Here is a 12,793-nt window from a genome sequence, read left to right on the forward strand (position 1 = left end):
ATCAGCGCTGGGAATTTTGGATTGGATTGTTGGAGAAACGCAAGAATGGTGGCGCTGTGGCCAGTAAAACAATGCCTATATCGCACCAACCCTTTTATTCTTCTTTATGATTTAGTCTAGTCATGGACTTTTTTTTGTCTGATTTCCAGCGCGCCAAGTCAGACCACGTCATTCGAGCACAGGTAAGAATTGTTTCGTAACACCAAGCTTAGACAAGATGGAAACACAGGGTGTTCCAAAAGTCTGGAGCACAATTTGACATTGAATATTTCGGAAGCTATGAAGGATATAAACACACCAGGTGAATTCAGAAATCTTGCGATGTCAATCTTTACAAGGAACGTCAAAGACAGAGCAGCATGGCGGATGAGTGGTTAGCCGTCCGCAGAACAGTTCTGAGATAATGGGATTGAATCCAGCTACCAGCATTCCTATGCAAAGTTTGCATGTTCTCCCCGTGCTTGCGTGGGTTTCCTGCGGGCACTCCGGTTTCCTTCCATATTCCCAAAAAATGCATGTCAGGTTAATAGGCCGGTCCAAATTGTCCCTAGGTGTAAATGAGCGAGTGAGTTGTCTGTCTGACTCTCTGGCAACCAGTTCAGGGTGTCCCCTGCCCACTGCCCGAGGATAGCTGGGATGGGCTCCAGCACCCCTGCGACCCTACTAAGTATAAGCGGTGCAGATAATGGATGGGTATATGTTCAATGTGAGCACAATTGGTCATGCGACACTTCAAGCTGATAGTCAAATTCTTGCCAAATGCGTCTCAGCATTGCACTGTCAATGGTTGCAACACCTTCCGTTCTGCGAGCCTTCAACTCATCCACCTCTGCCGGAATAGGAGGTACATAGTCCAACCCTTTAACAAATCGTATGGTGTGAGATCTGGGTGGTCAGGACATGAGATAGTGATCATTCTGCCCATACAAACACACATACAGTAAACATACATATACATATATGTGTGTAGTAGATATACTGTACTCTGTTTTTTTCTGGGAAAGTCTTGTATTCAAAACGATAGTTTTGCCCAACTGTATTAAAAACAACGCTTGAGCAGTGTTTTGCTCCCCTAATTTGCTATTGTCTGTCCTGGATGGCACTTCCCCCTCGCTCACAAGGCAGAAGTAATGATTTGACAGCGGAAGGGGGCCCCCCAGGAATGTGGGAGTCCAAGTGGTTGATTTCATCTTTTTGACCAATTTGTGTCTGTCACTGGGACAATATCCTTTATTCCTGAATGTTGAGGTGTATACATTTGCTTAAATGTGCATCCACAATGCAGGTAACCTGGAAGGAGGCTTAATATTATGTACTGAAAATATGGTAGCATTAATTTCATCTGTAAACAGGTAGGCAAGAATATTTTATGTTTTTTGAGGTGTTCTCATTTTGCAAACCAAACTATGAATCTATGATAACTTAAAAATGAATTCATGTGTGTTCTTGAACCATCAACAGTGTCCTTTCCTGGATTTCTTGATAAGAGTTTGTAAGTCTAATCTCCTTTTCTGAGTGTAACTCCTTTGTTCCACAAGTCCTAGATAGTGAATGTTGGCACTATTTCCGAACCCTTTTAGGACTGATTAAGATCACGCAAATAGCGAGTGTTTATCCAATGGTTACGTACTCCCTGACAATTTATTTGTGATGGTTGTGTTCTAAACTTGTGCTGCCAGGTAAATCATATTCGTAATGGTTGCCAACACATTGCATGCTGACCCTATACAAACCGTAGTAAGATATGTCAATGGCCCACTTGGGGTGTTGCGAAAGCACAGTGCAGACACACAGATTAGTGTAGTAACTGGGGCCTTTTATTCGGACAGGGTGCGGTATACAGAAAGTCAGGTAACAAGGCAACAATGGCGGTCCAAGATGCAGGAGAGGGGTCTGTATTCCAGTAAGCCCTACCAACAAAGGCAACGGTCCAGATTTTCTGTCAGGCGGTACTCCAGATCTGGAAGGGAAGACAGGGCTTTGTATAATGGAAAAACAAAAGCCTGAGATAATAGTGCTTGGGACATGGAAAGAGGGCTACAAACTAGCATCGAGCCAAGGGGACTGAGTGTTTAAATAGCGGCAAGGTAGAACCATGACAGGAGAGAATCAGGACAAGTTACTGTAGATGTAAGGAAGAATAATGAACCCAGAAGAAAGTCAGCAAATAAGGTTGGGTCAAGAGAGAGACAGAGAGAGAGGGATAGAGAAGGAACCTACAGAGACATATGAGTTTGTATTGCTTTTACCATGTGCATAAACAGCTTTTTCTGTATAAAACAAGACCCAGAACATATTATTCCTTTCATTTTTTTTTATTGTAATAAAAAACCTTAATGAAACTGCTCGTTTTTTTTCCAACCCAGAAGTAGAATCGAACACGCGGAGGAGAGACAAGGAAACATCTCACACTAACACAGTCCAGCCATCGATCAGTCCATTATCTGCACCGCTTATCCTCAGTAGGGTCGCGGGGGTGCTTGAGCCCATCCCAGCTATCTTCGGGCAGTGGGCAGGAGACACCCTGAACCGGTTGCCAGCCAGTCGCTGGGCACACAGAGACAGACAATTCGCTCGCTCATTCAGACCTAGGGACAATTTGGACCGGCCAATTTACCTGACATGCAAGTTTTTGGAATGTGGCGGGAAACCGGAGCGCTTGGAGGAAACCCATGCAAGCACGGGGAGAACATGCAAACTTCACACAAGAGGTTCGATCTCATGACTAACCACTGCGCCGCCGTGCTGCCCCAACACAGCCCAAAAAAATAAACAAGAATGGAAATGTTACAATATTTCATACAGCTCCTGACTTGGGAAGTAGCGGTATTATATTTCACCGCTTTGGGATTTTCATTGAGGTGGTGTCAGATCAAAGTGCAGAGAAGCAGGTTTGAGGGGAAAGCAATTTCCTAAAATACATTTTAAGGAACACCACACATTTATTTGTATAGCCCTTAATCACAAGAAGTCTCAGAGGGCTGTAGAGACTACAGACTTTTATCACGCCATCCCCTGATCTAAAACCTACATTAGAGCAGGGGAAAACTCAAAACCTCAGCATGAGGAAATCAAGAAACTTTAAGAAGGGGCTGCACATGAGGTAATCCCACATTTTAAGATGACCAGGTTGCAATGGATGTAGCATCAACACACAATACACAGATATTGTCAACATGATATAAAGGTCATTCATAAGCTATAGAATATAAGTGTGTTAAAGGCCTGGATTTAAACAGTTCGCTGAGTTTGCAGATCGAATCCCAGAGGGCAGAGCATTCCACAGGGGGCCCGAATGGCAAACGCTCTCAAACCTGCAGGTAAAACTGGAAGGACAGATTAGAGTCAAATGTGACACCTAGATTTTTGACCGAGTCACCCAGAGTGATATTACATTTGTCAAGGATCAGAGCATTTAGATGGATCAATAATTAAGATTTGAGTGGTTTCAGGCTTGAGGCGCAAGAAGTTAAGTGACATCCATCGAAGCAGGCTTCCAAATCCTGCCTGTTGCATCAAGCCTGTACCAACGCTACAGAAAAATCGATATTTGTGTCATATTTATCGACTTATTTGGGAATTTTGTTGCTGCTAAATGTTATTGCACTATTTTTCATTTCACTATTAAAACAACTTAGGCCAGAGCCCAAGCACCACCTTGCAAATATTTTTTGCCTATTTATCTGGACATTATTTTATAAAAATTTTCTCTTTTCGTGCCGTATCCAATCTTCTCGCAAACAATGTTCACTACCTTGTTATCAATGACAAGAAAGAGAATTCTATTCAGGTCTAGTCAAAGCTTGTGCTAAAATGGATTTCTCTGAGAATAACATTGCTGCATGATTTGAGTGAGCGTCACACACACAGGCAGCGTGAAGCCCTGTTTTCCATGGTGAAGGTTATCCTCCTGTGAACGACCGGATTATCCCGATTCTCGGCCGTGCACACTAACCCAAATCTAATCGGGCTCTCTCCTTACATACGCAGGACATTTACATGGCTGGCGGACACACTGTCTCAATACACATCTCATCTTCCCTGCAGAAAGTGACACACTTTTCTAAAAAGACATCTGATTTACGACATTTATCTGCAGAGTTGTATACTACTCACAGTATGATTTGGGTCTAACTCAATATTCTGTGTTTAGTCGAAATAATACAAACATTTGTAACAAGGCAAAAGAAAATAATAACAAAAATAATCTTGAAGCAATACTCGTACAGAGCTGAGCACACATTAAGCCATTAACTGAGAACACGAATGCACACACTCAAATACTGTAAAATAGATATTACAATGTGGAGCTGCAAAAAAAAGAAGTTATTACTATAATTTTTGTGCATTTTGAGATTTTTTCTATATAAAATTATTTATACACCGAGACTGGGCGCCCCCAGACTGCACTTACCCAAGACACACCACAGGAAATGGTGCCCCTACAAGCCTAGTAATTAAGGGATCCACCCACCCAACATATATATATATATATATGATATATCTATATGATTAATATATATTCTAAAGATATCTAGGTAGCTAGAGATAGCTAGATAACTAGCTAGCTAGGGATAGTTAGATAGATAGAGATAGGGATAGAGATAAAGATGGAGAAATAGATAGATAGAGATAGTGAGAGATAGAGATAGATGGATATAAAATATGTAATGAAACACATAAAATATTATTTCAAGTAAAATGTTCACGTGATATAATATTTAGTAATCATTTCCAAAAGAAAAACGTGAAAAAAATGGCACTTAAATTATATTTGAAGTATATCATTTGCAGAACAGACAATACATGTTCAATTAAATTTAATACAATTTAGAATGAAGTGGACGCCGATGATAATTTTCCCAAAAGCTATTATGATAATCATCAAGTTATCAGCCGACCGGATCCAAAATTGTCAGTGGCCTATTTCAAAATCATTTTGACTAATGCATTCGATCCATTACTGTGGAGTCATAATGCACCTTATGGTGCAATTAGGAGAATTGTGTGTCCCCTTGATCTGACGTCCGGTCATTACAGCCTTAAAATCAGATCAAAGTGCTGCCTAAAAACATTCATTGTACAATAAGACAATAAACAATAAGATCCCCTCCTTTATCCCCACCCAACAACCAGAAACACCCAACACACAGGCACACACAATGTTTAAAATACAATAAAAACAAAATAATCCATTTTTAAAACGTGTCATTGTACAGCTGGGTGTCTTCTGTGTACCCATGAAAATTGACTCAGTGTATCTTGATGACATCCCTGAGGGGAAGCATGTACAGATAAAAAAAAGTACAGGGCCTAAAATTGAACCTTGGGGAACCCCACATTCAACTTCATGGGTTCTGGAGGAACATGCATCCATACTTACTAAGAAAGGTCGGTCTGTGAGGTAGAAAACAAACCCGATCAAAACAGTATAAGAAATGCTCACCGGGTCTCTGAGTTTAAGTAAAAATGTGTCAAAGGAAGCAATGACATCCAGTAGCACCAGAACTGCAAGTTTCTCAGAATCCACATTGTACTTGATGTCATTCAAAATCTTTAAAAGGAAAGTTTCTGTACTCTCTCTCAAATACTTTCTTCTTCTAAAAAAGAATGCATTGAATAAACACCAAATTTTCAAAAATGGGATGGTAATTGTTTAAAATGCTCGAAAATTCAGAAGGGCCTCACCACTGCTGTTTTAAAGGCGGTACGGAAAACACTCATCTCAAGAGAACAATTGACTATCAATTGACTCCTCAAGGAGCCCATACAATGTCTTCAAAAGAGTTGTCTGAATTGGGTCTAAAAGGCTTAAAGGCAGGATTTTGGGTTGACTTGGGAAACTACTCGACCTAGTGACCTTACATGAAGTCGGTTTTGCACCTTCCAGAATATCCTGAGGTAAAATTGATTGTCCATCTATTATAGATCTTACAATCAAAATAGACAGGCCGATTTTATTTTGACAAAAAGGTGAACTATTTTCGATCCCCTTGAGAGAGGGAGGGAAGTAGTGTAGAGGTGGGTCGCACTGGGGAAGGAGAGCAAGGGACAGATGGGACGCACTCATTAGTACTGGGAATTTAGGCTCTTTTTAGAGAGCCAGCTCTTTTGGCTCGGATCACTGATAAGAGTCGGCTCTTTTGTCCCCCAAGTGGTTCTTTGGGTGCTTTTGTTTTTAATAATAGAAATAAAGGAAATGAAATGTTTATTGAAGACATTGTTGGATACATTAATCAAAACATGACACACACACAAAAAAACCTGATGCTGAGAGTGAGCATGGCCAAATATTGTCACCTTACGCCCCCTCCCCTAAGAAAATTTGACAAATCTATTTCTGCTTAAAGGTTTGCACCGTATTTGCACTAATAACCCGGTCAGGCAAAAAATTCCAAATTTTTGGTATCCTGAAAGAAATAAAGTTTCCATGCAAGTTGCTGGTAGGTCTAGGCACCCGTAACTTATAAATAGTTAAGAAGAGAGTGAGAGAGAGAGAGAGAGAGAGAGAGAGAGAGAGAGACATAAAAAGAGCGAGAGAGAAAAAAGAAGGAAGGAGTGAAAGTCAGAGAAAGTGACAAAAAGAATGACAGAAAAGGAGAAAAACAGCTAAAGAGAGCAAGGAAGAAGGGAGTGAAAGAGGGAAAAAAGGAAGAGAGGGAAAGAACAAAAGGAGCAAAAAATGGGAGCAAAAGAGAGAGAGCAAGAGAGAGAGAGAATAATAAGGCAAGAGAAAGACAGAAGGAAAGAGGGGAAGAGAGCAAGAGAAAGAGCAAGTGAGAAAAACAGAGAGGAAGATAGAAGAAAAGAGAAAGAGAAATTGAGAAAGGAAACAAGAGAGAAAGAGAGCAAGAAAAGATAGGAAAAGAAAAAAAGTAAGAGACAGAGAGAGAAAGATAAGGGGAGAAAAAGAGAAAGACAGTGATAGAAATGGTAGAACAGAGAGAAAGAGGAAAAGAGAAAAAAACCAAGAAAATAGGGATAGAGAGAGAAAACTAGAGAGAAAAAGAGAGTGAGAGAAAGAGCAAAAGAGAAAAATAGACAAAAACAAAGAGGAAAAATAAAAGTAAAAGGAAAGAAGAAAAAAAGAAAGAAAGAAAGAAAGGAAGAAAGAAAAATTGAGAGAGAGAGATAAAAAGTGCGAGAACGAGGGGGAAAGAAGAAAGACAGAAAGAAAGAGCGAGAACGAGAGAAAGAGAGCGGGTAGGTGGAAAAGAGAGCGTTTCAAAGTGAGCCAGCTCATTTTTCCAAAAGCTTTTTCGTTTGCGAACGCTACATCAGTAGCACACATGGTGCATGTCCACCCCCCTCCCTCCCCTCGCAGATTGTGTCTAATCTGACCTGCTGGGATGAGTGGAGAGGATCGAAGAAGGAGGGGGGAATCACTGGCATCGCTGGCATTACTGCCATTGGCCACCACCTCGCTCTCTTTTCCTGCAACGGAGCCAAAGCACGCAGCGATGGCTGCAAAAGACAAAAAGGGGACTCCTTCCCTAACGAGGCTGCCCCGAAGGAGCTAACGTGATTTCATGTGGATTTTTCTCCTCGCCGAGAATTGAGCTGACTCCATTGACAGCGCAGACACATCCTGGATATTCCCACCTTCTTGTAAATGTCGATTCTATTGAATTTTCTCATCAAGAAAGAAGCCAAGTTCCGTTCTAGCTCGGGGCCACTTTAAGGATGTAAAAGTGAGGACTTTGTCGTCGCTCTGAGGAAAATCTTTACCGGGTGGAAATTCATGGCCAAATGCAGAGTGGTGGTGGGTGATCAAAAGCAACTTGGAGATTGCACGATGTCCGCCAACCAGGCCATAAATCATCGGAGTGTCTACAATTACTTCCTTAACATGGTGGCGTATCAGGTGAGAGTTGGCAGCAAAGCAACACCTGCAGACAGAAAAAGATCCTTCGATCATTTATTTAACTTGAAATGTTAAGACTTTTCCTAGATGGATCCCAACAGTAGAAAAATGAAATGGTGTTTTTATTCTTAACTTTCAAGCAAGCTTTATAAAAAAAGTACAAAAATGGTCCTTAAAATGAAGTCAACTCGAGGATTAATCATATCGACATGCTTTAACCTTAAGAAAACAGCGCCCTCTTCAGGGGAACTTGCTGTCTGCTCACACGCCACTCAAACCACAGTGTCTTGCGTTGACACAATAGCACTATGATACATCACATTACCAAATAGATTTCAGTTAATCGTGCAGTCCTATTATAAAATGTAATAACCGATGTTTCTAAGGAGTTATAAAATCAAAAAACAATGAAATATACGGTTATGGATGCATATGTTTGTTAGGATGTAGTATTAAATGCATCAAGTGATACTCTTTTCTTAATAGTGGTCTGGACTGAGTTAGACCGCAGGTCAAAATTGACCCACTTAAAGCAGTTAGTGGTGCCATTTCCTAACACAACATGAGGGATATGCATTTACCCAATCACATTTTCCCATATTCCTTGTAGCCAGTGTCAGTAATATGCCTGGGGGCCTTCACAAAGACTTTTGAAGGCCGTGAGACATAACATCAGGGTTCGATAAAGATGTGTGTTTAACCCAGTGTTTTTCAACATTTTTGAGCCAGGGTAGATTTCTTTCATTGTAAAAAATCCTGCAGCACACCACCAGTTGGTGCCGTTGCATATTTGGTAAGTCCCAATTAAAGAAAAGTTTTTGCTAGACCACACAGACACACAAATGGCACATTAAGAGAAAATCCTGTGTCCATTGCTTCCGTCAAAAAGATTTTTTCAGCCATGTTGGAAATGAATGTAATTAAATCAAAATGTACCGTTTACCAAATTGTTCGAGTTAGTTATCTGACTCCATTGACCAAACACAACCTACATTCACCCAACAATTTATGCGCGCTCGTTTCTTGACGGAAAAGATGAACAGGAAAGCCGACATTTCCACACGGGGGCAGATTTAATTTCATTAACAATTTAAGTGTACTCCATCGAAAACGGACAAATTTGTGATGTATGAGTCTCTAGGAAGCCTTCTTCTGAAGGCCTCGGCTCCTCCCATGGGCGTGCCAAAGAATTGTTTGCGCCCATCGTTCTCACAACACAGCGCCTTGTTCTCAAAGCAAGGCCGAGCATTTTTACGTCATCAGGGCCTTTCTGCGTCTGGATGTGCTGATTATCTTATCAGCTGTTCCTGTAAACAACATTTCCTACCAAGGTGCCCTGAACTTTCACTGCTCATTGAATAAAGGCACAGTCGGTAAATAACTACAGCATTAAACTCAATAAATCTAACTTGTATTCAATCGTATAAAATCCTTTATAGTAAAATGTATACAATCCTTTAAGCCCTAAAACATATAATAACGTATTGCCAGTAATACGACGGGACAGGCTGGAATTTTGGCATTAGCTTCAATGGCGATAGAAAAGAACAATTTGATGGAACTAAAATGCACGTAATATGTATGACAGAGTTATTGAAACCTTAATGAAGAAACAAGGGGGGATGGATTTGGTGAGCAAATGTGGCTATATTCCTAAATAATATAGACCATTTTATGAGGTTATCATTGATGCCTTTTTATATGTGTCGCACAAGTAAATGTTATATAGCCAGAAAATAGTCATTCAGGGTTAGATTGATACAGCTTACTGAAGGGAAGATTTTCTAATGTACGTACAGTATTACTTGTACAAAACTTTGCACAGAACAATTGAGTGACAAATGTAGTTTACTGCAAAATAAATTCTTACCCCATTGGCAGGAAACGTAGCTCATTGGACGGAGTGCATTATTCAACCGATGGATGTCGCTGTATTGTGTAGTGCAAGTGAAAACGAGTGCTAAAAACATTCACTATAACCCCCCCCATAAAAAAAAACGAGTACAAATAAGCGTCTCCCTATAACTACTTTAAAATAGGTAGATATTAAAATAAATGTCTTCCCAAATAACAAAACGTTCACCTAAACATTGATAAATATTTGATTATGTAGATGATAAAGATTAATACACTGGTAAAAAGCCTAAAATATTTACTCTACCTTCCAGCAGCGCTTCAATGGCAGACAACCGTACGCCATTTTCGTATTTCACAACAGTTTCATTTGTAGACTGGATCGTTCTAGTCACTGTTTTGCACTTTTTCCTTCCCCTTATCAATAACCTTCTTGGGATCCATTATTATGGGGAAAGGGAAATAAAACAAATATAATCACAATGAAATGAGATGTGGTCCCTCTTAAACATTATCGGGACAGCGCCGATTGACTTACTTTACAGAAAAAAAAAGAGATTGAGCAGGGCATTATAGCAATCTTCTGTTAAATAGTGTGATTGACCCTCCATATATTTCTTCTTCTCATCATTATTTTGCCAAGGCAAAGGCCCCCGACCTAATTTTGGGTCCCAGCCCACTATCTACTGGTGTAAATAGCAGTTGCTCAGGCTTCTGCCAATGACCAATAATGGCACTCCTCCAGGAAAGCAGGTAAACTGTGATTGGTGGTTGGCTAAGCCTCAGTCAACTTTGACAACAAATGCACTTAAGACCAAGTTTTAGGGTTTCTACCACCAAAGAACAGGGAATATAGCTTTTTATTCATATTCTCACAGATTCCTTAACCCTAGGGTCGTTGGGGCACCACTTCCTGTGGTTTCTTGGGCAAATACAGCCTGGTGGTGACCATCTCTTTTCAGGCCATTTTTTTGGGTAGGGGTTTACTTCCCCACATGAAATAGATAGTATTGGTTTCCATGGATACCACTATCAGGAGAAGTCTCCTGATCTGACTCATATACAGCACCTTTATCATCTGGTCGCTGTTGTTTTTCGGTCTAAAGCATCATCCTGCTCTTCAGATATGAGCCTCATGTCTTTAATTCCTGCATTTTATTTAAGGTGATTCATTTGAATAAATTCCTCATATCCAATCTTTTAAGTTGTACCAAAGGCAAATAAATGAATAATGACAAACTGACAAACTTAAAACTTAAACCCTTATCAAAGCATTTGTGCTTTGAGCTTGCTTGTTATATACTTTATATTCATGTAGGTAAAAGTATTATCAGTGTATGAACAATAAGCTGAGGATGTATATTACATAGTACAGTAGTAATAAAAACCGATTACCCAATGCTCAGATAAATATGGTGGAAAAGTCACATTGTTTGATTTTTAAAGAATAGGTATTGTTATCACCTACAAACAGGCAAGATTTTGGGCTGTCTAAGAGGTCCAACTTCTTCTAACTTCTTCTAAAGAGTCTCCACTCATTACCTGTACAAATGGCACCTGTTTTAACTCATTATCGGTGTAAAAGACACCTGTCCACAACCTTAGTCAGTTCCACTCCTAACTTCACAATGGCCAAGACCAAAGAGCTGTCAAAAGAGTGAAAATTTTAGACCTGGGGTGAAAACATCATACTTAGGGCTGCTATCCTGCAAAGTGAACAGGACGACTGATCCATGTAGAAGAAAGAATGAATCGGGCCATATATCGAGAGATTTTGTGTGAAAATCTCCTTCCATCAGCAACGGCATTGAAGATGAGACGTGGCTGGGTCTTTCAGAACAAAAATGATCCCAAACCCACAGCCACAGGTGTGGCCAAGCCAGTCTTCAGATCACAACACCATAGAAAATCGGTGATTGGAGATGAAAGTCCATGTTGCCCAACGACAACCCCAAAACATCAGTGCTCTAGAGGAGATCTGCATGGAGGAATGGGCCAAAATACCAGCAACAGAGTGTGAAAAGCCAACAAAGGGTACATGACAGATATTGAGATGAACTAATGGTATTATCTAACTTACTTTCCACCGTGATTTGCGAATAAATTATTTCCAAATCAATGTGATTTTTCTGGGTTTTGTTTCCACATTCTCTAGAGGTTGAGATTTACCCATGTTGACAGTTAGAAGCTTCTCAAATATTTTCAAGTGTGAGAACCTTCGCAATTAATGGCTGACTATAAACTCTTGTGTCCGGCTGAAGTAGTCTCACCAAGACACGATGTAATGCCGAGGCTTGCAAGAAGTTTCTCTGTGCTAAAAACATTATTATTAAATATGCTATATTGGGACTTGTTAGAAATGAGGAGGGTGGGGTAGGACTGGAGGGTGGTTTCTTCCTTTGTTTCAAGTACTACATTTCTCATTTTGAGGTATAACTTTTTTTAAACAGTAAATAGAAAGCAACTTTTTTTCAACATTCACAAAATGTAGATTTTGTTTCCACAATTTATTTTACATCTCACCTCACCGGATATTGCCAAACGTACCAACATGTTTATCATGACCCAGTACAACGACACCAGTATTCAATCAAAACTCTTTTCAACCGAGGCTCTTTTCTGTGCTAAGGTAATGGATAATCTTCTCTGCATTATCCATTAGATTATGATTCACACGTGATGTGGTTGTCTAGGCTTAGCATTCTGTTATTGATCATGCACTGTAATTCCAGGCTGCGTTTGTCTGAGTTGACTGCTCGTACAGCTTTTATTTTAAAGGGACAGTGTGTATTACTTGATGTCCCCGTATGTTCCCCAACCTTTTTGAAGCTGAGAGCTACCGTTTTGTCACTAATTAGCGCAAAGGCCTACCAGTTTGATGTGTTTCTAAAGTAACAACGTATCATGTTGTAGTAATCCCTTGCTGTATCGCGGTTTACGTATCGCGGTTTCGCTACTTTGCAGATTTTTATCGTGCATTTTGTTCTGCATTCTGATCGGCTAAAAGAGAAATGTTTTCTATTACCAACAAAGTAGGACCTCTCCACTCTAAATTGCTCCGGAGCTACATGGGGG

The 12,793-nt window shown here is 40.2% G+C and overlaps 1 protein-coding gene across 2 annotated transcripts in view; it reads left to right on the plus strand.

Moving 5' to 3' along the window:
• serinc4 (serine incorporator 4) overlaps positions 1–12,793 on the plus strand; it is a 48,043-nt gene continuing 35,250 nt past the window's right edge. The window contains exon 1 of one of the 2 annotated variants that reach the window (XM_088334093.1): positions 1–182. In XM_088334093.1, the coding sequence (XP_088190219.1) occupies positions 123–182 (60 nt within the window). In that variant the 5' untranslated portion in view covers positions 1–122. Of the gene's footprint in view, positions 183–7,193; positions 7,865–12,793 lie in introns of those variants that run through there. The other variant, XM_088334092.1, reaches the window with a different exon arrangement.

This window comes from Urocampus carinirostris, chromosome 4 (assembly GCF_059441175.1).
Source record: "Urocampus carinirostris isolate Australia breed hairy pipefish chromosome 4, RoL_Ucar_1.0, whole genome shotgun sequence".
Lineage (NCBI taxonomy): Eukaryota > Metazoa > Chordata > Actinopteri > Syngnathiformes > Syngnathidae > Urocampus > Urocampus carinirostris.